General features: G+C 40.0%; 1 protein-coding gene across 2 annotated transcripts in view; it reads right to left on the bottom strand.

Moving 5' to 3' along the window:
* The window catches only part of LOC106880950 (axonemal central pair apparatus protein HYDIN), a 193,311-nt gene extending 167,392 nt beyond the window's left edge, over positions 1-25,919 (bottom strand). For both annotated transcript variants that reach the window (XM_089348067.1, XM_089348075.1), the window contains exons 1-12: positions 25,435-25,919; positions 22,725-22,876; positions 21,446-21,571; positions 18,537-18,656; positions 17,669-17,803; positions 14,041-14,240; positions 11,879-12,003; positions 11,006-11,207; positions 6,231-6,357; positions 4,888-5,387; positions 3,561-3,628; positions 1,402-1,720 (exon numbers count right to left, since the gene is read on the bottom strand). In XM_089348067.1, the coding sequence (XP_089204193.1) occupies positions 1,402-1,720; positions 3,561-3,628; positions 4,888-5,387; positions 6,231-6,357; positions 11,006-11,207; positions 11,879-12,003; positions 14,041-14,240; positions 17,669-17,803; positions 18,537-18,656; positions 21,446-21,571; positions 22,725-22,829 (2,027 nt within the window). In that variant the 5' untranslated portion in view covers positions 22,830-22,876; positions 25,435-25,919. The remainder of the gene's footprint in view (positions 1-1,401; positions 1,721-3,560; positions 3,629-4,887; positions 5,388-6,230; positions 6,358-11,005; positions 11,208-11,878; positions 12,004-14,040; positions 14,241-17,668; positions 17,804-18,536; positions 18,657-21,445; positions 21,572-22,724; positions 22,877-25,434) is intronic.
* Positions 25,920-26,657: the final 738 nt, after the last annotated feature.

Genomic DNA, 26,657 nt, shown 5'->3' with positions numbered 1-26,657 from the left:
AGCCCGTGCTCTTAACCACTATGCCATATGCCCAAGACACCTGATTAAGGCTGGAGGGTATATCAGCCAAAACGTTGTTAACAACAAACAAGATGAGGACAAATATCCATCAAATGTAAATAATGTACATAATTCCTCATCTCTGAAATATAGAAAGAAAAGGAAGCCCCCAGCCCCATCCCACCCCACCCTATGGGAGAGGTGGCATTATGTCAAGTGCTGAGTGGTTAAAATATGATAGAAAGACTGGCACAAATGTCTCACTGTAGAAGGGATAAATGGCTACCATGCCTTATAAGGAGTGGATTGGAGTAGTGGGAAAGAAGATGAAGTTGTTGGTGACAAATGTCAGAGCATACTCTCATCATCATCATCATTTAACATTTGTTGTTCATGCTGGCATGGGTTGGACGGTTTGACCAGGGCTGGTAAACTGGAAGGCTGCAACAGACTCCAGTCTGATTTGGCATGGTTTTCTATGGCTGGATGCCCTTCTTAATGCCAACCACTACGAGAGTATAAAGGGTGCTTTTATGTGCCCCAGCATGGGTGCCATTTATGTGACACTAGTATCTGTCACAACTGTGGTTTTACTTGGCTTAATGGGTCTTCTTCTCAAGCACGGCATAATGCCAAATGGACTCAGACACTGCCTCCGTGAGGCCCAATGGTCGAAGCCTGGCATAATACCAAATGATCTTGGTACTTGCCTCTGTGAAGCCCAACACTCAAAAGGTGCTTTTACGTGCCACTGGCACGAGTGCCATTTGTATGACATCTGTATCTGCCACGAGTGCAATTTTACTTGGCTTGATGGGTCTTCTTCTCAAGCACAACATAATGCCAAAGGTGTTGCCTCTGTGAGGCCCAACATTCAAAAGGAGCTCAACCACTTTGCCTCCATGCGGTTCAACGCTTGATACAAAAAGGGGAACATAAGAGAGAATACAGAGTGAGGAAGGGGAGGTTTAGGTGGATAAGTTTATAAGAGCAGGTGAGAGAAAAGTTCGAGGTGATTAGAGAGGGAGGTAAAGGTGTGGTCAATGGTAAAAATCAGTAATGGGGAGAAGGTAGAAAAGATATCTCAAGAAGTAGGTGGTGGCAAGTGGCAGTACAGGAAGTAGGAGGAAGTTCTTCTAAGACTCAGTATTAAGTTTGGACCTTTAGCATTCAGATTACTCTATCAAATGAAATGCTTATTTATTCACATTGTTTTGAATTAATCATGCATTACCTCAAAGCTTTGAGATTTTGATGTGATTGTTTATTTGTAGAATAACATCGTAGGGTAGGTGTGAGAGACTGAATCTGGCCAGTCTCAACATAAAACAAGGAAGAATGTTTGCGCCTGATGTGGCTGGTTTAAATGCTAAAGGGTCAAATGCAATCATTTAAGATTACCTGCCAGTAATAGGCATCGAGAACACTTGATCTGCGACATTAATAACATCCACGACGAGAGCCATTTCATATCGAGACACAGTGTTGGACACAAATTGAACTATCATTTGGAGTGAACTCATTGCTTCAACAACGCCCTCTGATGGGATGATTTTGAATTCTTTGGGTGGTATGGTTTGTTTATCAGTTCTCTTTGGATAAAAATTTCCTTTTATACTTGGAATACTGTCAACAAGGCCATCTCCTGGCACATGGAGCCGAAAATTCATTGGAATCAATGAAGTATTGTGCATTTGAAATGTTTTCGTGTACTGGAAACCTGGAATTAATCACCAAAATAATTAAAATCTGTTGAGAAAATATAGAGAGGAAATGCAAGAATTAACAATGAAATACTTTCTAAGGCAGCAAGCTGGAAGAATCATTATGATGCTGGGGAAAACGCTTTGTAGCATTTCATCCAGCTTCACGTTCCGAGTTGAAATGCCATCAAGGCTGACTTTACCTATCGTCCCTTTCAGAACTGATAAAATCAGTACCAGTCATGTACTGGGGTCGATGTAATCAACTTACCCCCTCCCTCCAACTTGCTGGCCTTGTGCCAAAATTTGAAACTAATATTAAAATACTTTCTCTTTATCATCATCTTCATCATCGTTTAACACCCGTTTTCCATGTTAGCATGGGTTAGACGATTTGACTGAGGACTGGTGAACCAGATGGCTACACCAGGCTCAAATCTGATTTGGCAGAGTTTCTACAGCTGGATGCTGTGAGTGGATTTGATAGATGGAGACTGAAAGAAGCCCAATATGTTTTTATAAACCATACCAGTAAATTGGATGTTTAACATACCCCTTTGAAGGATTTCTTTTCCTCTGTTTGTTTGTGTGTGTGTGTGTGTGTGTGTGTGTGTGTCTGTGTGTCTGTGTTTGTTGTCCACCACCGCTTGAGAACTGGTGTTGGTGCGTTTACATCCAAGTAACTTAGCTGTTCAGCAAAAGATCCCGATAGAATAAGTACCAGGCTTTAAAAATATAAGTACAAGGTGATATCAAAAAGTTTGCGGACTAGTTCTGTAGCACACCAACAGACGGCAGCACATGGCTGCATGCATGATGAGAGCTAGCAGTGACCTTCATGAGGTAGTAGTGCAGAGTGACATCGTTGTGTTTACTTTGCAAGTTGTGAAATTTGTGTTTTTGTGATCACGTGTGTCTGCTGTAGTCTGTGATTTTGTCATGGACAGGAAGTTGGGACAAAGAACCAAAGTGAAATTTTGTGTGAAACTTGGGAAGTCTGCTACAGAGACATTGAGCAAGCTTTGGCAAGCTTACGGTGATGATGAGGCAATGGGTCGTATGCAATGTTTCTAGTAGTATGGGTGATTCAAAAGCAGAAGAATGTCCCTGGAAGACCTAGCACAAGCGTCAACCCCGGAAATGTGGAGAAAATTCATCAGCTTTTGTGCATGAGGATCATTGGAGGAGAATTAATGATGTTTTGAAGTGTTTGAGGGAGGACATTCGGTGAAAGCAACTGGACCTGTAGAGCACAAAGAATTCGATTCTTCACAACAACAATGCACACTGTCACCATGAATTTCTTGCCAAAAATATGGCATTGCTTTCACACCTATTTACTAGATTTCACACCTATTCACCAGATTTAGCACCTGTGAACTTCCATCCCTTCCCTAAGATGGAAAATGCAGCTCAAAGGTCACCATTTTAACACCGTTGTCAAGATCCAGAGCAAATTGCAGAAGGTCCTCGACTCACTTACGGAAAATGACTTCCAGGCTGGATTCCAAAAGTGGCAGGAACATTGGGACCAATATATTGCTGTGCAAGGTGATTATTTTGAAGGAGATGATGATGATGATGATGTTAAAATTTAGGTAAATAAGTTATTTTTTATTAAACATAGCTAGTCTGGGAACTTTTTGATACCACTTCGGAGCAGGAGAGAAGGTCCCTATAACTTGGTAGGTTGGCAAAAGAAACCGATCGAATGAATACCAGACTTAAAAAACAAGTCCTGAGGTTAATTTGTTCAAATAAACCCTTCAAGACAATGCCCCAGCATGGCCTATGCCCAATGAATGAAATAAGTAAAAGATAAAAAAATACAAAAAATTACAATCAAAACTGACTTACCATAGGACACATTGCCAAACTCCAGTTGTGCCACATCAAAATGGAAAGTTGGGCCAATTACGGATCCTCTATAAAAAGAAGAGCAAACATTTTAATATGGAAATAAAAAATATTATCTTTACAAGCATTAATGACTTTCCTTAATTATTAAACAAATGACTAACTTTGATATTTAATAAAACAATAAAAATTCGTATAAAACAATTACAAGAAAAACGTGATGATGATGTGTTTATATACATCAATATATGTGAGTATGTATACACACACACACACACAAACACACACACACACACACACATATATATATATATATATATATATATACATATATATATATATATATATATATATATATATATATATAGGATTGAATAGAATCTAGGCATATCAACACATTGGACACCTGAAATGGTTAGGTGCAATAGGAAAGGGTTCACAGTGAGGTAAAACAACCATGAAGGTATCTTGTGTTAGTAAGATATTGTAGACATGTAAGTACCAAATATAATTTAAACCAAAGATCTGACCCAGGGCTGGTTCTAGGTGTGGCACAGGTATAAAAAAAGAACGTAAATGGGACTTAAAATTTCTGACAGCCATTTGGGTAGAATTTTGTTGATATATTCAAAGATTACATCATAGCATATAAAGCATCATCTTCAGGTAAAATTTTCAACAGGTATAAACAGGTGAGATAATACTTTGATGATAATGAATCTAACCAACATATTGAATGCTGGTTGGATTCATTATGGACTATATGCTATGATGTAATCTATGAATACATCAACAAAATTCTACCAAAACAGCAGTCAGAAATTTTAAGCCCCATTTGTGTTCTTTTATATATATCTACATAGGCACAGGAGTGGCTGTGTGGTAAGTAGCTTGCTTACCAACCACATGGTTCCGGGTTCAGTCCCACTGCATGACACCTCGGGCAAGTGTCTTTTACTATAGCCTCGGGCCGACCAAAGCCTTGTGAGTGGATTTGGTAGACGGAAACTGAAAGAAGCCCGTCGTATATATGTATATATATATATATATATATATATATATATATATATGTGTGTGTGTGTAAAATGGTGTATTTTACGTGCCACCTGCACAGGAGCCAGTCCAGCGGCACTGGCAACGACCTCGCTCGAATGATTTTCTAAACGTGCCATCGACACAAGTGCCAGTAAGGTGACACCACAGCTACAAAAAAATCTGCCTCAATAAACTGCATCTAACCCATACAAGCATGAAAAAGTAAATGTTAAGACAACAAAGATGATGAAAATCAAAAACACATTTCTACTTTTTTTATTTCTAAACTCACCTGAATTTGAGTTCCACTGGTTGAGGTCGACCCTCCACTTGAAATCTGAAGACTTCGTCAAAATCTCCCAAACTACTCCCTTGAAACTTTACTCGTATTGCTTGGTGACCTCCCGGTTGGACAGTTCCATTATTCGGTTTGAAAGTAAAAAAGGAGGCAAATGTAGAGACACTTTTTTGGATAACATAACTGGCATGAATCTGTCCGTGATTAGCTAAAATCACTTCATAGTAATGACAGGAACCAATGAAAATCGGTCCAACATTCATGACATTCACAGACAGTTGAACTTTGGGTCCTTTCCCTTCACCACGCAATTGCAATGGAAGACGGTTCTCCCTACCAGTGATTTCGCAATATGCCATTTTAATATAAGACTTTGCTTCCAATGGTTTGAACATAATATTTATTTGCATTGTTTGGTTAGGCCAAATCTCTCCTTCAATTGGTTCAATCTTGAAGACTTCATCATAAAACAGACCACTGCCTTCTTCAATCAACTGTAAAGTAATAATGAGAATCATATTCGTGATAAAAACAATTTCAAGATAACAATTATTTCCAGTAAAACCATCAATGAGTAACTTGCTACAAAATAAAAAAAAAACAAAAACACTTCATTTCTAATACAGTCATGGGTTGGACAGGTTGGCAGGAGCTGACAAGCTGCAGAGCTGCACCAGGTTACAATTGTCTGTTTTGGTATGGTTTTTACAGCTGGATGCCCTTCCTAACACCAACCACCTTACAGAGAGTACAGAATATACAATATATTGGACACGAAACTCAGCTTGCAAAGACCTGTTGGGGCAAGTGAGATCGAAACTGAACCAAATTCGATGACTGGCACCCGTGCCAGTGGAGTGCTAACAGCACCATCCGAGCGGGATCACTGCCAGAGCAGCGGTCTCGCTTCCGTGCCAGTGGCATGTAAAAAGCACCATTTGAGCCCGATTGTTTCCAGCTTTGCCTTACTGGCACTTGTGCTGGTGGCATGTGAACAAAACATTGGAATGACTCCTGTGCAGGTGGCACATAAAAAAACACCATTTGAGCATGGCCGTTGCTAGTACCGCTGGACTGGCCCTCGAGCCGGTGGCACAAGCACCCACTACACTCTCAGAGTGGTTGGCATTAGGAAGGGCATCCAACTGTAGAAACTCTACCAGATTCAGATTGGAGCCAGGTGCAGCCATCCGGTTCGCCAGTCCTCAGTCAAATCGTCCAACCCACGGAAAGCAGACGTAAAACGATGATGATGATGATATATATATTTCTTTTTTTTCTAATTAGTAGACGGAAATGGTTACAATACGGTCTTTCATAATATTGAAGAGGTTTACCTTTCTCCTGTTCAGATAGGAACGATTCATTACAGAGATCTTGTCATGTAATGAAGGATCTCGAATATAATCCCGTATAAAGTTTTCTATCTCAGCCTGCCTTGTTTGTTCAATATCAGAGATAAATCTTGAAATATACAAAAGAAAGGAAAAAGGAAAAACTGAGATATATATATATTCAAAAACAAAAAGAATGGAAGCATAATGAGTCTATATTCATCCAGATCTCAAAAACAGAAGCACTGAGAAATTATTAAGTGTTTATTGATGATGTATCTTGAAGTGAATTCAGCTATTAAGTAAATTCACTTCAAGATACAATCTTGGGGTTAGTAGCCCGTGCTCTTAACCACTACGCCCACGGGCATATAGCATAGTGGTTAAGAGCGCGGGCTACTAACCCCAAGATTCTGAGTTCAATTCCAAGCAGTAACCTGAATAATAATAATAATAATAATAATAATAATAATAATAATAATAATAATAATAATAAGGAAGATAGGGAAAACACCAGTAACAATAAAGTCTGTCCCATCAAAAGAAGAAGTGCAAGAATTTTGGAATAAAATCTGGGCAGAAGATAAAACACACAATGAAAAGGCCCCTTGGATTAATAGAATATCTACAGACCTAGACTCCTTAGAGGAGCAAAAGTGGGAGGGGGTCAAGGTAGAAGATATAAGATCTGCTCTCAGGAGGTCAAGCAAATGGAAGTCTCCAGGAAAGGATAAAATTCCTAACTTCTGGTTGAATGCCTTCCCAGAAAGCCATGAACTGCTAACAAAACTTTACAACGATGTTTTGCAAAATCCTAGTTTGATGCCTTCTTGGTTAGTTAATGGTTTAACATTCCTGCTTCCAAAAAATGAGGAAACAAATGAACCAAAAAATTATCGCCCCATAACCTGCTTAACAACAATGTATAAGACGCTAACATCTGTCCTAACTGAGTACACCTATAGTTTTTTAATAGAAAATAGCATATTCCCTAATGAGCAAAAGGGATGTAAACGTGGATCTTATGGTTGTAAAGATCAGCTACTCATTAATAAGATGATCTTAGAAGATTGTCACAAGCGACACAAAAACTTGTCAATAGCCTGGATAGACTATAAAAAGGCCTTTGATAGCCTACCACATAGCTGGATTAGGAAATGTCTGGAAATGTATAAAATAGCTCCTACTCTGCGAAACTTTTTATCTGTAAGTATGAGATCATGGAGAACCACACTGATGTTGAACACTGACAATGAATCTCTAAATGCTGGAGATGTAAGAATTTCATGTGGCATTTTCCAGGGTGATTCACTATCACCACTCCTCTTCTGTCTAGCCCTAATACCGCTCTCAAAATTGCTCAATGATGCACAGTATGGTTATAAAATATTTGATAAAAATATAAATCATCTCATTTACATGGATGATTTAAAGCTCTTTGCAAAAAATGACCAACAGCTCAAAGGCCTACTAGCGATTGTTAAACAATTCAGTGATGACATCAGGATGCAATTTGGCCTTGATAAATGTGCAAAAGCTACCTTTATCAAAGGAAAAATGACAAATACATCTAATGTGAACCTTGACCAGCAAAATGTCATAAAAGAGTTAGAACCAGCGGAGAGCTACAAATACCTAGGGGTAATTGAAGGGGACAATATCAAGCACTCTGTGATGAGGGAAAGGATCAGAAGAGAATGTTATCGCAGAGTGAGAGCAATACTGAAGACAGAGCTGAACGCGAGAAACAGGATCGAAGCGATCAATGCTCTAGCCATACCAGTCGTGACTTACAGTTTCAATATCGTGAACTGGTCAATTACTGAAATATGTAATGTTGACAGAAAAATACGAAAACTGTTGACAATGCATAGAATGCACCACCCTAAGGCAGATATAGAACGTCTTTATCTGCCAAGAAAAGAGGGAGGCCGAGGACTTCTACAGCTGGCATTATCAATGAAGGTAGCCACAATTGGCCCAGACACCTATCTGAAAAACTCTGAGGACTGGATGCTAAAACTTGTCTTAAAACATGAAAGCAAGAAAGCATCTCACTCAGTAACAAAACAGGCAAAGGACTATCTAAGTGAATTCCAATTGCAACAAATTCAAGAATTAGACGAACTAGAAACACCTGCAGAAAAAGCTAAGCGCTTGAAAACTCGTGCAAAAATTGCTGCCTTAGATATTATGACTGAAAAATGGCATGGAAAACCTCTCAATGGCAAATACCCAAAGAGAGCGAATAATGCAGATATTGACAAAGCCCTTACCCACCAATGGTTAATGGCCTCTGGCTTGAAATCAGAAACAGAGGGGTTTATCATAGCAGCCCAAGATCAATGCCTACCTACAAAGAACTACCAGGCCAACATATTAAAGAACGGCAGCTCCCCATTATGTCGTATATGCCAACAACAAAATGAGACCATCGATCATGTTGTCTCCATGTGCAGTCTGCTTGTGCCTACAGAGTATCTCAACAGGCATGATAGAGCTGCACAATATATTCACTGGGTAATATGCAAAAACCTGGACTTGCCCCATGATAAAAACTGGTGGGAACACAAACCACCCCCAGTACTTGAAAATGATCACATTGCACTCCTCTGGAACTTCACCATTCAAACTGACAGAAAGATAGACGCAAATAGGCCAGACATCATACTGAAAGACTTCAGACAAAAATCATACCTCCTCATTGATATGACTGTCCCAATCGATATAAACGTATCTGTCAAGACCTACCAAAAACTGAGCAAATATAAAGATCTTGAAATAGAAATTAGCAAAATGTGGAATCTGAAGACGAAAACAATACCTATTGTCATAGGTGCCCTGGGAATGACAGCGAAACGGGCTGATTACTACCTAGCTCAGATACCAGGAAACCCCAAAATGGCTGAAGTTCAAAAGATAGTGCTCATGGGAACTGCCCATATCCTACGTAAAATACTGTCTATGTGATCTCAAATTTTAAATCAAACACATAATTTTCTTATGGTTTCTTAAACATTCACTTGAACAAAACTGTACAAATCCAAATATATGGTACCCTAGGCATAACACCTACATGAACTTCTAACTTGTTGTCTCTTGAGGTCTCTGGGTGAGACTTGGATCCAACTTGTACAAATGCAAAACAAAAGTCAAACATAAAATAATAATAATAACAACAACATCGGAAAATACCTTAGGAATGAGAATACAGGTTTGAAATTTTCCCAAGACACCTGATGAAGACTGGAGGGTATATCAGCCGAAACATTGTGTTAACAACAAACAAGATGAGGACAAATATTCGTCAAATGTGAATAATGTAAATAATGTGCAATCACATCATCGAAATCCCAAAGCTACAAGACAATGCAGGATTAATTCCAAATAACAGAGAAATCTGAATGCTAAAGGATTATTAAATGCCCTTGGATGGCAAGAAGGCCTGCCAGTAGGATCGGAACCACATACCTTCTGGAAATGAGATGTGCTGCAAGCTTATACTAAAGCAACCTTCTGTCTTTCTTCCCTCAAACTAAATGATTAAATCTTAATTTTACTAATGAGAAAAATCTCATTACATTTACAACACAAATGTAGTAACATTGAGAAATATGCAAATAGGGCTTATTACCAACCACCATCATCATCATCATCATCATCATCATTTAGCATCCATTTTCCATGCTGGCATGGGTTGGATGGTTTTTACAGATGCTGGCAAGGCCAGGATCTGAACCAGGCTCCATTGTCTGCTCTGGGATGCTTTCTATAGTTTGATGCTCTTCATAACATCAACCACTTTACAGAGTGTACAGGGTGCCTTTTATGTGGCACCCCGCACGAATGCCTTTAATGTGACACCCAGCACCAATACTTTTTACATGGTACTAGCACCAGTGCTTCTCACTTTACAGAGTGTACTGGGGAGCTTTCTATGTGGCACCAACACTGGTGCTTTTTACGTAGCACCGGCACCAGGGGGTTTCCAAGTAACTTGCAAGACAAAGACCTCTCAGCTGGGAGACGGAGGGTTGTAAGCTTTTAACTTGATTAATAATCTATCAGTTGCCATGCTTCTGTTGAAAGACAAAGTCTTTTTTTAAATTAATTTTTAAAATAATGAAGATTTTAGTAAAATAACATGTTCGTTTGTAGAAAATAATATCAGAAGGCAAAACATTGTTATTTATTATATGCACACACATGTGCGGATAAGAATCATCCTATGTGGCCTGAATATGCATGTAGTGAATCAGGGAAGCCATAGTTTACATTTTTAAACTGATATAAAACAGCAGGCAGTGGTACTGCACAAGGTGTTGGAAGAACTTGAGGAGTTGACAAGTTCTAGAATGAACACCACATGACATTGACTGTTCAGGAGTTGATAAGTCAAGACAACATAATTCCACAGTGAGTAGCATGAAGTGGGTGGTGGATGGCATAGTGAGCTTAAAGTAATCCCGCAGTTGGAAGTTGATAAAGATATCTGAAGCTGTAAGTTATGAAAAAGTGGTGCTGAAGGCCTAGCATCTTCCTGGTAACTAATGGCTGACTGGAACAGAATTCCTTTTTTTATAGCTGTGAGACCAGCTCCAATTGGCTGCAGTTACCAAAGCACAACCGTGCTAATCCGCAACAACAAAATAGGGATTCCTTGACTCACTGCAGGTATGAATATAGATCATTTTAAAATGGGACGTTTCTATCATGGAACTAGGGGCAGTCTCAGGGTAGTTGGTATGAAAAGGGGTTAAATGGAAAAGTGCATATACCTTTGTTTTTGATGTATCTCTTCATTCCACGTAGGAAAATTGGTCCATTTGTATTTGGCAACAACATTTGTCCGGTTGTGAATAAATACACTTCTCTGATTGGTCAGAGAGATAAAAGTATTTTCAATACGAACAGAGTTTCTGTCCAAGCGTATGTTTATGTCTTGAGCAACAGCATGCAGTGTTATGAACAAAACTTCACCTATAAACAGAGAAACATCCTTTTTAGGAAAGGAAAATCATCTCCACCACCACAGGCTGAGGGAGATGGGGGGGGGGGGTCAATGAATACAAGCTGAAGGGAAAGGTAGAGAAGGGGAGGTGGTGTCTGTAGAGATTAGAGTAGTAGGGTGGATATAGTGAATGGTGACAAGGTTGGAGGGGGTGATCAATGATACATATGAGATGAAGGGAAGACGAGGGAGAGTAAGTGATGACTGGCAGCACAGAAGGGGATGAAAAGCAGTAGAAGAGTAATAATTATACAGTAGACAAGGGAGATGACGTATGGGTAGGTAGGTAGGTTGAAAGAGTGTGAGGGGAGAGGCAAACATAGTGTATGGGGAAGTGAGAGATGTATAGTGGTGTAGAAGGTGAAGAAGAGGAGAGAGGAGCAAGAGAGGGGAGGGAAGAGGAGGGAAGAGGAGAGAAGGGGCAGAGAGAAGAGAGGAGAGGAAGGGGAGAGGAGAGGAAGGGGAGAGGAGAGGAAGGGGAGAGGAGAGGAAGGGGAGAGGAGAGGAAGGGAGAGGAGAGGAAGGGGAGAGGAGAGGAATGAGAGAGAGAGAGAGGGGAGAAGAAGGGAATGAGGGGGAAGGAGGAGGAGCCATACATGTAACATTAATGAAGTTTGATGGCGAAATTATATTCTCTCACCTGTGTCATATCTGAGGTATAGTTGGCCCTGATGATTGCCCACTTCTGTCGGGTAAAACTCTATATCTACCTGGCTATTGGCGTTTTCAGCAATAGTTCCATGAACAGGTGAAACACTGAAAGGTCTGTATAACAGAGGAGGGGGAAAAAAATCAATTAAATCAATTCTCTCATCAACAATAAAGAATAACAATTCTAATATATCTTTTGCTACATTCACCATCATCATCATTATTGTCATCATCATCATCACCATCATCATCATTACTGTCATCATCATCATCATCATCGTCTGAGGTCCACTTTTCCATCAATTTGTCGAAGCAGATTACCTATGGCTTGGTGCCTTCCCTGTCACCAACACTCAACTGTTTCCAAACAAGGTAATACTTAGCCAGGGCCAAACATATTTAGCGTGCAAGACCAGAAATGAACAACATCGCTTGTATGATGGTGATGCTCATTTACAACCATCATATGATGTCTAGTCAAGGGTATGTACATGTATGTGTGTGTGTGTGTGTGTGTGTATCTCTATATATAAAAGTGAAATAGCAGAAAGTTGTATGTTTGCGTGTCTCATTTAGTGGTTATGCAGGGTTGAATGGCAGTGGGCATGCTCGGATTGCAGCGAAAATTTACAGGGACATGTAAAATGAGGCAAGGAAGCGACTGGACTAGGTTAGCAATCTCCATCTCAAAAGCTGTGGTTACTAGGGCAACAAAACCCATGTTCAATCGGTTCTGCAAGCTGGTTCGCCAGTCCTCAGTCAAATCGTCCAACCCATGCCAACATGGAAAGCAGACGTTAAATGATGATGATGATGATGAATCCTCTGTCACGTCACTTCTCCCCAGAGTATCAAGGCCAATCAATTGACCACAGGCTTCCATGACATATCTGACCACATATAACCTCCTCTAGCGGCCTTTCGTCGGCCGTTACGTTCTGAGTTCAAATTCCGTGAGGTCAACTTTGCCTTTCATCCTTTCGGGGTCGATTAAATAAGTACCAGTTACGCACTGGGGTCAATGTAATCGACTTAATCCCTTTGTTGGTCCTTGTTTGTCCCCTCTATGTTCAGCCCCCTGTGGGCAATAAAGAAATAAACATATACCTCCTCTACAGCAACAAACCCGTTCTGTCTCCTTCTCTCATACCTTAATCCCTCCCCTAGCATAAAACCACCTCCTTCTCCACTGTAGTCCCACCCAGGTGAAGGGTGCATGACAACCTCACTAGTGCTGGCGTCACAAAAAAAGGCACCCAGTATCTGCTGTGAAGTTGTTGGTGTTTAGAAGAGCATCCATTCATAGAAATTATGCCAAAGGGAGAGAGTAAAGCATGATGCAGCTGCTGGGTCCATTGCATCCTGTCAAACTGTTCAACTGTTGAACATCCGTGTTCCAGCCAGAATGAACCAGGGATGTTAAATGGCGATGACAATGGTGATGCCATGTGAAAAGCATCAGGTACGCTCTGTAAAGTGGTTGGCATTAGCAAGGTCATCCAGCCATAAAAAAACCATCCCAAAACAAACAATTGAAGCCTGGTGCAGCTCTCCAGCCTTGCCGACTCCTGTCAAACCATCCAACCCATACCAGCATAGAAAACAGATGATAAATGATGATGATGTTGATGATGATGGTGATGGTTATGATGATGATGACCATGACAACACCGATTCTTTCTCATGTTTTATAAGATTCAGTCTGGAAGGTCCAGCTATGTTGCAATCAATGGCAAAGAACATCGAATCTGTAATTCTGTATACGTTCTGCCTTTTCCAAAAACATTTTAAGAAACCTGTCAGTTGGCAAGTGGTACTTTGCCACAATGTATCTTGTCTACACATAAAATACAGGAGCACCAGTCACCATGAGCAACTAGATCACATGGAACATGTTTATTCCAATACATATTCTCCCATTCTCTCGGTAGCCATCACTTTTTCTCTCGGTCTATGGTCACTCATTACTAACATCCATCACAACTATCCACCACACACTCTCTCTCCTTTACCAATGACTACCCATAGTCATTATTGTCTCTCTCCCATTAACCCCTACCATGACTGTCTATTTCCCATTACTCTCTTTCTCTCTCTGTCTCTCTCTTTCTCCCCTTATTTCTAGTCAATGTCATTTTAGCTGAAACTTACAGAAGTGTAAAGAAAGAAAACTTGGCATCTCTGTTACCAATATTTCTGAGAAGAATAGTTTTAGTCGATGCCATTAGTACTGGACAGGTTGGGAAGTGTATCTCGTCTTGGATGTCCACAATGGCACGGGCTCCAATGGCTTTTATTGGTACAACGTATCTCTCCCTTTCTGTCGTACACACAATCTCATGTTCATAATCCTGCAATTATACAACAAAAACAGGAATTTCTCTTGAAATAAGGGAATATTTTATAAGACTTACATCTTTCTTTCACCTTTCACATCATCATCATCATCGTTTAACATCCAATACATAATTCAGTCATTACACAGTAGCCATGCTGAGGCATCATCTTGAAGAATTTTTAGTCAAATGAATTGATCCAGTACTTTTAAGCCTGGTACTTATTCTATTGGGCTCTTTTGCCAAACTGCTAAGTTACAGGGGCATAAACACACCAACAACAGTTGTCAAGCAGTGGTGGAGGACAAACACAGGCACAAAGGCACACACATGCTCACACACACACACACGAGCTTCTTTCAGTTTCTGTCTGCCAAATCCACTCACAAGGCTTTGGTTGACCCGAGGTTATAGAAGAAGACACTTTCCCAAAGTGACAAGCAGTGGGACTGAACCCAGAACCATGTGATTGGGAAGCAAACTTCTTACCACACAACTATAGCTGTGCTTATGGGTAACAAGCTCTGAGAAACCCGACAGTTGAGCCATCAAACTGGGAAAATCAGGAATCAAAAGTCCTCACCATAAAGATGGAAGCAAAGAGGGCCCTAAGCATGTAAGGAGTTTACCCTCTCAGACTTGGGCCCCTGTGTCTACCTTTACCTGGGCTCCTGAGTAAAAAAATAAATATTTGCATTCACAGCTCAAGAGTAACAATTGCAGGTAAACTAATGGACAGAATCAAAAAAAAAAAAAATCAGAAGAATAACAAAAATAGGCCTTGTTCATCTGAATCACTACTTTCTTCATCATTTTCACCAGTTTCATTGTCTGAATCATTATCATTGCCTGTGTAAGAGTAAACTCTTCACACACAAAATAAATATCACCAGGCTGAGTTCCTTTCGAGTGTTGGGTCACACGGAGATAACGACCAAGGCCTTTGGCATTATGTCGTGCTTGAGAAGAAGACCCATCAAACCGAGCAAAATCGCAGTTGTGGCAGATACCAGTGTCACGCAAATGGCACCTGTGCCGGTAGCACGTAAAAGCACCCATTACACTTTTGGAGTGGTTGGCGTTGGGAAGGGCATCCAGCCATAGAAACTATACCAAATCAGACTGGAGCCTGGTGCAGCCTTCCAGCTTGCCAACCCTGGTCAGACCATCCAACCCATGCCAGCATGGACAACGGACATTAAATGAATTTCCTTAACTTCAAAGAGTTTAGGCTTTGCTCGTTTACAAGATGAAGCTCTGGGTTCATCACACACTCATTTAATCACAAACCATTAAATATATGTATGAGCTGGTGCCACACAAAAAGCACTCACTATACACTGTAAAGTGGTTGGCATTAGGAAACCATACTAAAACAGATGACTGGAGCCTGGTGCAGCTCCTGTCAAACTGTCCAACCCATGCCTGTGTAGAAAATGTATTAAATGATGACGAAGATCTATTTAAGTATATATCATCATCATCATCATCGTTTAATGTCTGCTTACTCCAAGAGTGTAGTGGGTGCTTTTTACGTACATGTCACTGGCACAGGAGCCAGTCAGGCAGTATTGGCATCGACCACGCTCGAATGGTGCTTTTTACGTGCCATGTGTACACACACACACTTTCTCTCTCTCTCTCACTCTCTCACTCTCTATCTCTCTCTCTCTAAGGAGACCTGGACATCTACCACAGGTTGATAAGAGAGTAGTATTGCAGATGGCAAAAATGACAAGTATGAGATCCATGATTATGAAACACCAGTTTAGATGGTCTGGTCATCTTGCCCATTTAAAGGAAACCTGCAGGCCAAAGCAGGCGCTGCATGGTGAGCTGGAACAAGGAAGACATCCTCAGTGCAAGCACATCAAAGACTATCTTAAAGAAACACCGAGAAAGATCTAAACTGATACTAACAGGAGGGATTTGGTTTCAATAGGTGTTAAAGAACTCGAGAACAGGGTTGCAGACACCGAAGTGAAATGAGTTGTTAAATATGTGAAGAATATGAATCCACTCCTGAAAAGGTCAGCAAAGAGTCTCTTCTGAGTAACCAGTGTGGTTGTGTCTGTTTCTCAAAGACAGGCCTATATATATTTATTATATATCATCATCATCATCATCGTTTAACGTCCACTTTCCATGCTGGCATAGGTTGGACGATTTGACAGAGGATTGGCAAGCCAGAAGGGTGCACCTGGCTCCAATCTGATCTGGCAGAGTTTCTACAGCTGGATGCCCTTCCTAACGCCAACCACTCCGAGAGTGTAGTGGGTGCTTTTTACGTGCCACCGGCACAAGAGTCAGTCAGGCAGTACTGGCAACAGCCACACTCAAAAAGGTGTTTTTTACGTGCCACCTGCATGGGAGCCAATCCAGCAGCACTGGCAACGACCTCGCTCAAATGATTTTCTAATGTGCCACCAGCACAAGTGCTAGAAGGCGACTCTGGTAATGATTATGCTCAAATGGTGCTATTTATATATATATATATATATATATATATATATATATATATATATATATATATATATATATATATATATATTCGCCATGATAAATCGCTGACCACTACACACATTTTATTTTCTCTCCTTGTTTCTTTCTGTGTTCCGTTCTGTGGAAGAGCATAGGCTCGAAACGTTAGAAACTTTTTCAATTCCCAAGCGTTATACTAATACATCTGGTTGTTTTCTACACTACCTGTCTTCGTCTGTTGTTTTTTTGTGAATTCTCCCTATATATATATATATATATATATATATATATATATATATATATATATATATATAGAATCAATGCAAATATGAACAAGCAAGAAAAAATAACAATGCGAGGACATGGAATAAGTACAGTATTACTGGACGCTCAGGAAAGGAAAGAAAAGAAAGAGGATTTCACATTTTGAGCAGAGCTCTTCATCAGACATATAGAAAAAGTCTAAAGAAGGAAAGATAGTGAAAGAAAATTGACAAAGGCACAGGACTGACTGTGTGGTAAGTAGCTTGCTTACCACATGGTTTTGGGTTCAGTCCCACTGCGTGGTACCTTGGGCAAGTGTCCTCTACTATAGCCTCGAGCCAGCAAAAGCCTTGTGAGTGGATTTGGTAGACGGAAACTGAAAGAAGCTCATCTTATATATATGTTTGTGTGTCTGTGTTTGTCTCCCCAACATCACTTGACAACCGATGCTGGTGTGTTTACGTCTCCGTAACTTAGCAGATCGGCAAAAGAGACCGACAGAATAAGTACTAGGCTTACAAAGAATAAGTGCTGGGGTTGATTTGCTCGACTAAAGGCAGTGCTCTAGCATGGCCACAGTTAAATTACTGAAAAGAATAAAAGAATATATATAATGCACACACACACACACACTCACTTTTGAAAGTTACTAAATTCTTATGATGTCAACAGCATATATGTATGTAAAAGAATACTACCTTATTTTCTTCTGGGGTGAACTGGACCTTGAATACAAGTGCTAGCCCTGGGGCCACTTTGAGGTGTGCATCAGGAGGAGGGATCAATTTAAAGTAAGGCGAGGCCTCTTGATTCACTTTTATAGTACGTGGTATCTGATCAAAAAATAATAAATGGTATGATTGTACTTCATTTAAAATATTTTAATTACACAATATTAGAAATTCGAAATTAATAATAAAAAGAACAAAAATATTTGTTCATTCATTTGTTGCCCTATTTCTGTTGAAATAGGCTGCCTTTGTTTCAATTAATTTTTAAAATAATGAAGAATTAAGACAACAAATCACTAATAAGATGATGTTTGGAACAAAAATTAACACGAAACTTTGATGGATGGTTTTGATTCAGCTCACTTTGTTGCATTGTCTGTACTTACAGTGAGGCTGTTGTTTACAGTCAGCAAACACACAAGAAGATGAGGGGGGGGGGGAATACAAACACTCACACAAAGACACATGTAACTTAGCAGTTCGTCAAAAGAGACCGATAGAATAAGTACTAGGCTTACAAAGAATAAGTCCTGGGGTCAATCTCTTTGACTAAAAGGCGATGCTCCAGCATGGCCGCAGTCAAATGACTGAAACAAATAAAAGAATATATATATATATATATTATAGGACATGCTTCTTTAATTTATGTTTATCGATTTCACTCACTAGAGATTGATGAAGCTGGGGCAACAGCATAAAATAGGAAGAAACAAAGTCCATGTAGTGAAACCAAACCCTTAACTATGTGGCTCTGAAACATCCTGCTTAGCTACATGGCCTGAGTTGAAGAAATGTGGACAAGATTTTGCATTGGAAACCAGGTAACATTACTTACTCTGTCTTTATTTTCAAGAAGCAAAGGTACTTCATAAACATTGAAAGGTTCATATTGTTGGAAGAATATTTCTGATGGGAATGGCTGGAAAATGGGTTCGTTAATATTCACAGTTGAGATCTGAAAGTTTTAAGAATTCACAAGTAAGAAACAAGTAAGATGGGAATGAAGAATACACGTTAAATACCATTTAAAATATGCATTGTCATAATCTTTTCTACCATATGCATAGGGCCTGAAATTTTGGGGGAGGAGACTAGTCAATTACATCGACCCACAGTATTTCACTGGTACTTAATTTATCGACTACAAAAGGATAAAAAGCAAAGTCGACCTCAGCAAAATTTGAACTCAGAACATAGCAACGGGAAAAATAGTGCTAAGTATTTTGTCTGGCATGCTAACGATTCTACCAACTCACCGCTTTCTATAGTAATAATAATAATGCTTTCTACTGTAAGCGCAAGGCCTGAAATTTTAGGGGAGGAAATTATTTGATTACATTAAACCTGTAGTGGCGTGTGTGGCCGCCATTGGCCGCCATCTTGGGAAGTGCCACTGCGCATGTGCAAGGGACTTGCCGTCAGCGGAAGTACCCGAGCACACATGTGCAATGCAACAGGTGGAGAGAGAGCAATAGCGTTCGATCTCTCTTCTCCATCTAGCAGCTGTCGCGACAAGACGTTCTTCCAGGCTCTCTCAACTCGACCCCGACATGTGGTCGACGCTTCCTTGGTATTCTAGCAGCATGCCTGTTCACCCAGGAACGAAACAGCTCTACACCAACCTAGAATAAATTATTGATCTGTTGTTACCGTTATCCCTCGTGTTGTTGTATTTCTGGATTTTAATGATTAATATAAGAACTGGGGAGAGATGGCCAAGTCGTCATATCCCATCCAATTCTTATAAACCCAGTACTCAACTGTTACTTATTTTATCAACCCCAAAAAGGCAAAGTTAACAACCATGGCAGAATTTGAGCTCAGAATATAAAACCAGAAGAAATTCTGTTAAGTATTCAGTCTGGCATGCGGATTATTGTACCAGATTACCTCCCTTCTAATAATAGCAACAACAACAATAGTTTTGTGAGTGTGTGTGATTGTAGAGGCAGATGGTTTAGTGGTCAGAGGGATGCCCACCTGATTGTAAGACTGTGGTTTCAATTCTGGACAGCCCCAATCCATTCAGCAGGCAAAAATGAGTAATCCTGCGACAGACAGGCATCCCATCCAAGGGGAGTTTATATGCCACAAAATCTGGAAAACCAGCATTATGAGCATATGGATTGGAAAGACCTTTGATCTTTTTCATGTAAATAAATAACCACATATATATATATATATATATATATATATATATATATATATATATATAGGAGAGTAAATGTAAGGACAAACAAATTAGGTAAGTTGATCAGACCTCATATATGTGTGTGTGTGTGTGTTTGCAGGGTGTTCAAAAAGTCTCTCCACAGTAAGTATTTTACTGAAAAATAAATATCTATAAGATGGTAAAAGACTACAAAAGAATATATTAGACTTTACAAGACTTTACAAAAACTTTACAAGAGGTTGTTGAAAGTGTTGCCCTTCATTTTCAATGCATGAGTTGACTTTTCTACACATGTTTTGAAATACATCTTCAATGAAAAAAAATTCACTGCGGAGAGACTTTTTGAACACCCTATATATCATCATCATCATCATCATCATCGTTTAACGTCTGCCTTCCATGCTAGCATGGGTTGGACGATTTGACTGAGGACTGGTGAAACCGGATGGCAACACCAGGCTCCAATCTAATTTGGCAGAGTTTCTACAGCTGGATGCCCTTCCTAACGCCAACCACTCAGAGAGTGTAGTGGGTGCTTTTACGTGTCACCTGCACGAAAACGGCCACGCTCGAAATGGTGTCTTTTATGTGCCACCCGCACAAGAGCCAGTCCAGGGGTACCGGCAACGATCTCGCTCGAAAAACCTCATGTGTCACTCGCACAAGAGCCAGTCCATGAGCACTGGCAACGATCTCGCACGAAAGATATCATGTGTCGCCCGCACATGAACCAGTCCAGGGGCACTGGCAATGATCCCGCTCGAAAGATTTCATGTGTTGCCCGCACATGGGCCAGTCCTGGGGCACTGGCAAACGATCCCGCTCGAAAAAAAAAAAAAAAAGCCTCATGTGTCACCCGCACAAGAGCCAGTCCAGGGGCACTGGCAACGATCCCGCTCGAAAGACCCCATGTGTCGCCCGCACACGAGCCAGCCCGGGGGCACCGGCAACGACCTCGCTCGAAAAACCTCATGTGTCACCCGCAAGCCGGCCCAGGGGCACCGGCAATGATCTCGCTCGAAAGATTTCATGTGTCACCCGCACATGAGCCAGTCCAGGGGCAATATATATATATATATATATATATATACACACACACACACATATATATATATATATACATATCATATTCGATGACTGGCACATGTGCCAGTGGAGCACTAACAGCACCATCCAAGCATGATCATTGCCAGAGCAGCTGTCTGGCTTCCATGCCAGTGGCACGTTAGAAAACATTTGAGCAAGGTCGTTGCCAGTGCTGCTGGACTGGCTCCCATGCAGGTGGCACGTAAAAAACACCATTTTGAGCGTGGCCGTTGCTAGTACCGCCTGACTGGCCCTCGTGCCAGTAACACATAAAAGCACCCATTACACTCTCGCAGTGGTTGGCGTTAGGAAGGGCATCCAGCTGTAGAAACTCTGCCAGATCAGATTGGAGCCTGGTGCAGCCTCATGACTTGCTAGTCCTCAGTCAAATCATCCAACCCATGCCAGCATGGAAAGTGGACGTTAAATGATGATGATGATGATGATGATATACGTATACATATGTATGTTTATATATGTATTACTTTGTGATGAACTATATCTCCCATTTCGAGGAGTTGCAATTTCTCTGGAATCCTCATTGTATGTGTATTGTTCAATCTCTCTTCTGTTGTCATAGAGATGTTCTTCAGGTAGACGCTTGGAATAAGCTGAAAAGAAAAAAAAGAAAAAAAATCAGAAAAAGGAAATTGAAAGAATCCTCCAAAATCAAAACTTGAATGATTCCTTGGAAATATTCATCACCTCAAATGAACAAATTCCTTTAACCTTTTCATTATACATTAACCCTTTTTGTTGTTATATTTCAGTGGAGGTGCAATGGCCCAGTGGTTAGGGAAACAGACTCGCATTTATGGGATCGCAGTTTCGATTCCCAGACTGGGTGTTGTAAGTTTTTATTGAGCGAAAACACCTAAAGCTCTACTAGGCAGGGGGTAGTGGTGAACCCTGTTGTACACTTTCACCACAACTTTCTCTCACTCGTTTTTCCTGTTTCTGTCGTACCTGTATTTCAAAGGGGCCAGCCTTGTCACACACAGTGTCACACTGAATCTCCTCAAGAACTATGTTAAGGGTACATGTGTCTGAGGAGTACTCAGCCACTTGCACGTTAATTTCACGAGCAGGCTGTTCCATTGATTGGATCAACTGGAATCCTCGTTGTCGTAACCAACAGAGTGCCATGATCAAATTTCAGTAGCAATACACTTTGTTTGAATTAATGAAATTAATTAATGAAATACTGCAGAATTTAGTAAAATAACTTAGTCACTAATAAGCTGGTGTTAGGAACATAAATTTATATGAAGTTTTGATTGCAGGTTTTAATTTAGATCACTTTAAGCCTTTTGTTACCATATTTCTGTTGAAATACGCTTTTTTGTTTCAATCAATATTGAAAATAATGAAGAATGAAGTAGAATAACTTTGTCATTAAGTTGGTGCTTGGAGCATACATCAATATGAAATTTTAAAGGTCCTCAATGTAAGCGGTGAGTAGAAGTGGGGTGGAGAAGGATTGGGAGAGTGGGTGGGTAGGGATTGCAAGAGTGTACTGGAGAGTGGGAGATGGTGAAGGGACGAGGAGAGGGGGTGGGATATAATGAATGAAGAACAAGTGTTGAAGAGGGGTATGTACATCTGGATAGGAGATGGGGCGGGTAACCAATGATGTATAGGAGTGAAGTGGAGTAGAATAGTATTGATGGTACAGAGGAAGGATGAGAGTGAGAGAGAGACAGACAGAGAAAGAAAGAACATTTTAATTATGTGAAACTTCAATTATATGAACTCATCATTTACTTGGGTGTCTTCTTCGGGCTCTTTGACAAGTTTAGGATTTCTTGGTGCCATAGCTTTTGAGACATACTGAGGGCACAAAATATCATTTTCAATAACACTTATCATTTTCCTTTTTTGGCAAATCACGTGATCTGTTAAATTATCAAAAACAGCTGAAAGAGACAAGAAAATAATATAAGTCAAATTACAACTTTAACCCCATGACAACAGGGTTTTTTTTTTTTATCAGGCAACCGGGTTGCACTGATGGTAATCATCTCAGCCAAGATCAGCAATTAGTGCACAACAACGGTTAGGCGTATATCTATGGCAACTGCTTTAAAGCATGAACTGTTTACTTGTGTGAACTGTCATCACTGTGAAGACCCGTAAATTCAACAAGACTGGCATGGCTGGATGGGACTGTAAATTCCGTGAAGGACCAGAAGAATTTGCTGAACATGTACGAATTTGGGAGGAAGTCATAATGGAAATGGTGGTGCAACCACCAAAACTGCTGCTTCTATACTATTATGGTGATGAAGTCTTGAACTGAGTTGGAAATATTTACATGAAGAATCTAACAAACCTATCAGATTCCTTGAAATTTGCATGGTGGCCTCTATTATCGATTCCGTGAGTGATGGTGGATATTTATTTCAACTGGTACACAAACGAGTACAAAACCGCAGCAGATAGATTTATGTCAACTGGTACTCAAATGAGTACAAAACCGCAGCAGACAGGGCTGCATAGATTTGCGTCTTCTGTTCCAAAGCAAGTCCCCAGTGCACATAAATTTACATCAACCGATGTTACGGGGTTAATTATTGTATAAATGTAAAAAAAATTGATTTTAAACAAACACATACATACATGTACTTACATATAAAGCACAGCTATGTGGTTAAGAAGTTCACTTCCCAACCACATAGTTTTAGGTTACGTCCCATTTTATGTTACTTGAGTATCTTCTACTATAACCCCAGGATGATCAAAGCCTTGTGAGTAACTTTGATCAACAGAAATTGAAAGAAGCCCTTCGTGTGTGTATGTATGTCTATCTAAGAGCGTTGTAGTTCACTTGAAGCATCGTAGTACAGAAGTACAAAATGAATGAAAAGAGAAATAAGGAAAATTTCTAAAAATGTAGTAAGTTTAAAAAACCTTTTTCTTTCGGAAGCAAAGGCTAAAGCTGCCCAAAATGGCAGGATCTATGTAAACACACATTTCTTTGACTGTATTCTTCTGGGGATAGGCCTTTGTATCCAAAATATAAAGCTTTTTTTAAAACTTGCTACATTGTTAGAAGCTTTCCTTATTTCTCTTTCTATTCATTCATATATATATATATATATCATCATCATCATTTAACGTCCGCTTTCCATGCTAGCATGGGTTGGACGATTTGACTGAGGACTGGTGAACCAGATGGCTACACCAGGCTCCAATCTGATCTGGCAGAGTTTCTACAGCTGGATGCCTTTCCTAACGCCAACCACTCCAAGAGTGTAGTGGGTGCTTTTACGTGCCACCGGCACGAAAGCCAGTCAGGAGGTACTGGCAATGAACTCGCTCGGATGTCTTTCCACGTGCCACATATTCATTCAGTGGAAACACCTCTCCTCACCTACTCCAAAGAAGGCCAAGGGAAGGTGATGGCCTCAGTTTTGGGGGATGCAAACGATATTGCGTTTACTGACTATTTTCAAAAGGGCCACACCATCAACAGAAAGTACTATGCCAACTTACTGAGGTAGTTATGAAAAGCCATCAAGCCCAAATGTCCAAGAAAACTTATGATAAGGGTCTTGTTTCATTAAGACAATGTTCTAGCACACGTCCTTCGTTTCAATGGCTGTTGTGCATGACTGTGGCTTTGAACTGACAACTTGCCTTGCAGAGGTAACTGGTGGGGCCCGTGAGGGCACTTGGCTGTTCCAGTGCATCAGCTTTGCCATCACTCGTGGCAACACTGCAAGCATGCTGGCATATCTCAAATGTCATTAGAAAGGTTTCCCAGCGACCCCAACTTTACAACCCAAAGTGGTGAATTGGGATTTTATTTTTTTGCTTTTTGCTTTTTCTCTTTCTTCTTTCTCTTTTTTTGAATTGTGTTCTCTGTTTTGTCCAGTTATCTAGTTTGATTTTGTAAAACGGTAAACACTGTGAAGGCAATAAAAAATTTCAATTCTGGTGGTTGAAAAATAAATGGGAATGTGTGTTTATATATGACGCATAAATACCAGGGGGAAATGTCCGTCGTGTCACATCTAATACACAGGACAGGCAAAACGTTAATATCAAACACAGGCTGCAATTCTTCAGAGTTTGCCAGGCATTCCCCAGTTGTCTCTATTTTAACTTTGAAAAGGTAAACCTACACACATATACACACATAAACGTATATGTTTGTGTATACACACACACACCTATATATTTGTGTACACACACGCAATAGCTGTTTTGGATCATATATCATCATTTTGAAATATATTTCCCAAACTTTTTTTCCATTTAAACTTCATAAATTATGTTGAATTTATGAAATTTTAAAAACTAAAACTCTCCCCTCCCACTTTTAAGAACAATTGAACAGAATTAATTGGAAACAAGAATAGTTGTTAAAAAATAATGTGAAAACAATAATTTCAACATACATGAACGATAACAAACAAAACTGACAACAAAAATTCCAGAGGAAATAAAAGAATCAAAGAGAAAAACTTACCAGACTTGAAATACTTCGTCTTCCAGCGACATTATCAGTTTTTGGTTGCCATGAGCAACACGGGGATTGTGGGAACTGTTTGTGGTTTCAGTGCTTATCGACTTATTATTCAGTTGTTTGTTTTGACTTGTTTGTTAATTTACCTTAAACCTATTGTATTTTCTCATGGTATATTTATAACAGAATATCGTTGTTATTATATAATATAATTATTATGTATTAAATATGTGCGTGCGTATGTGTGTGTGTGTCTGTCTGTGTGTGTAAAAGCAGAAAAACATAAATTTCACATAAACTTCATGCTATAATGACCAGTTATAAACTGAGGTATTACCGTGCATATATTTTTCATGTTTATGCAGCAATTTCTCTCCATCCCTCATATATATATATATATATAATGTATGGGTGGATGGACGGGTGGATGGATGGATGTATGGATCTATGTGCACTGGACGTGCATTGCTTTTATGTGAGTTGAAGTCTCTGCGGTTAGATTACATAAGCGACCAATCAAGCTCCATGGTAACGAGGAACGCTTTACGAGTCGCACCAGTAAGTTCGAAATTACATATGTAACACGTATGTATGGATATAATATAGGAATTATACAAAACCGCATTAAAATACAAATCCTAAACAATAGTCGTGAGTCTTTCATAATATAAGTTGTTTTTTTTTTACAAAAGAAAAGAAAAACGCGGAGAAAAAAAGAAAAAGAGAAACTTGTCAAAATGTTGTGTGGCCCCAGGCCAGTCCTGAATGACCAGACATACATCTAATCATTAAACGTGCTCGTTCCATCTTTATGTATACGAAGAACTACACTTTACTCTTTTATTTGTTTCAGTCATTTGACTGCGGCCATGCTGGAGCACCGCCTTTAGTCGAGCAAATCGACCCCGGGACTTATTCTTTGTAAGCCTAGTACTTATTCTATCGGTCTCTTTTACCGAACCGCTAAGTTACGGGGACGAAAAAACACCAGCATCGGTTGTAAAGTGATGATGGGGGGGGGGTACAAACACAGACACACAAACATACACACACACACACACATATATATACATATATATACGACGGGCTTCTTTCAGTTTCCGTCTACCAAATCCACTCACAAGGCTTTGGTCAGAAGACACTTGCCCAAGATGCCATGCAGTGGGACTGAACCCGGAACCATGTGGTTGGTAAGCAAGCTACCCACTCCTGCGCCTATAAACTAT

The sequence above is a fragment of the Octopus bimaculoides genome, chromosome 1 (genome assembly GCF_046866305.1).
Source record: "Octopus bimaculoides isolate indiv1 chromosome 1, ASM4686630v1, whole genome shotgun sequence".
NCBI classification, from domain to species: Eukaryota; Metazoa; Mollusca; class Cephalopoda; order Octopoda; family Octopodidae; genus Octopus; species Octopus bimaculoides.
The sequence above is the reverse complement of the archived record's forward strand: the minus strand, read 5'-3'. Positions and strand labels throughout refer to the sequence as shown.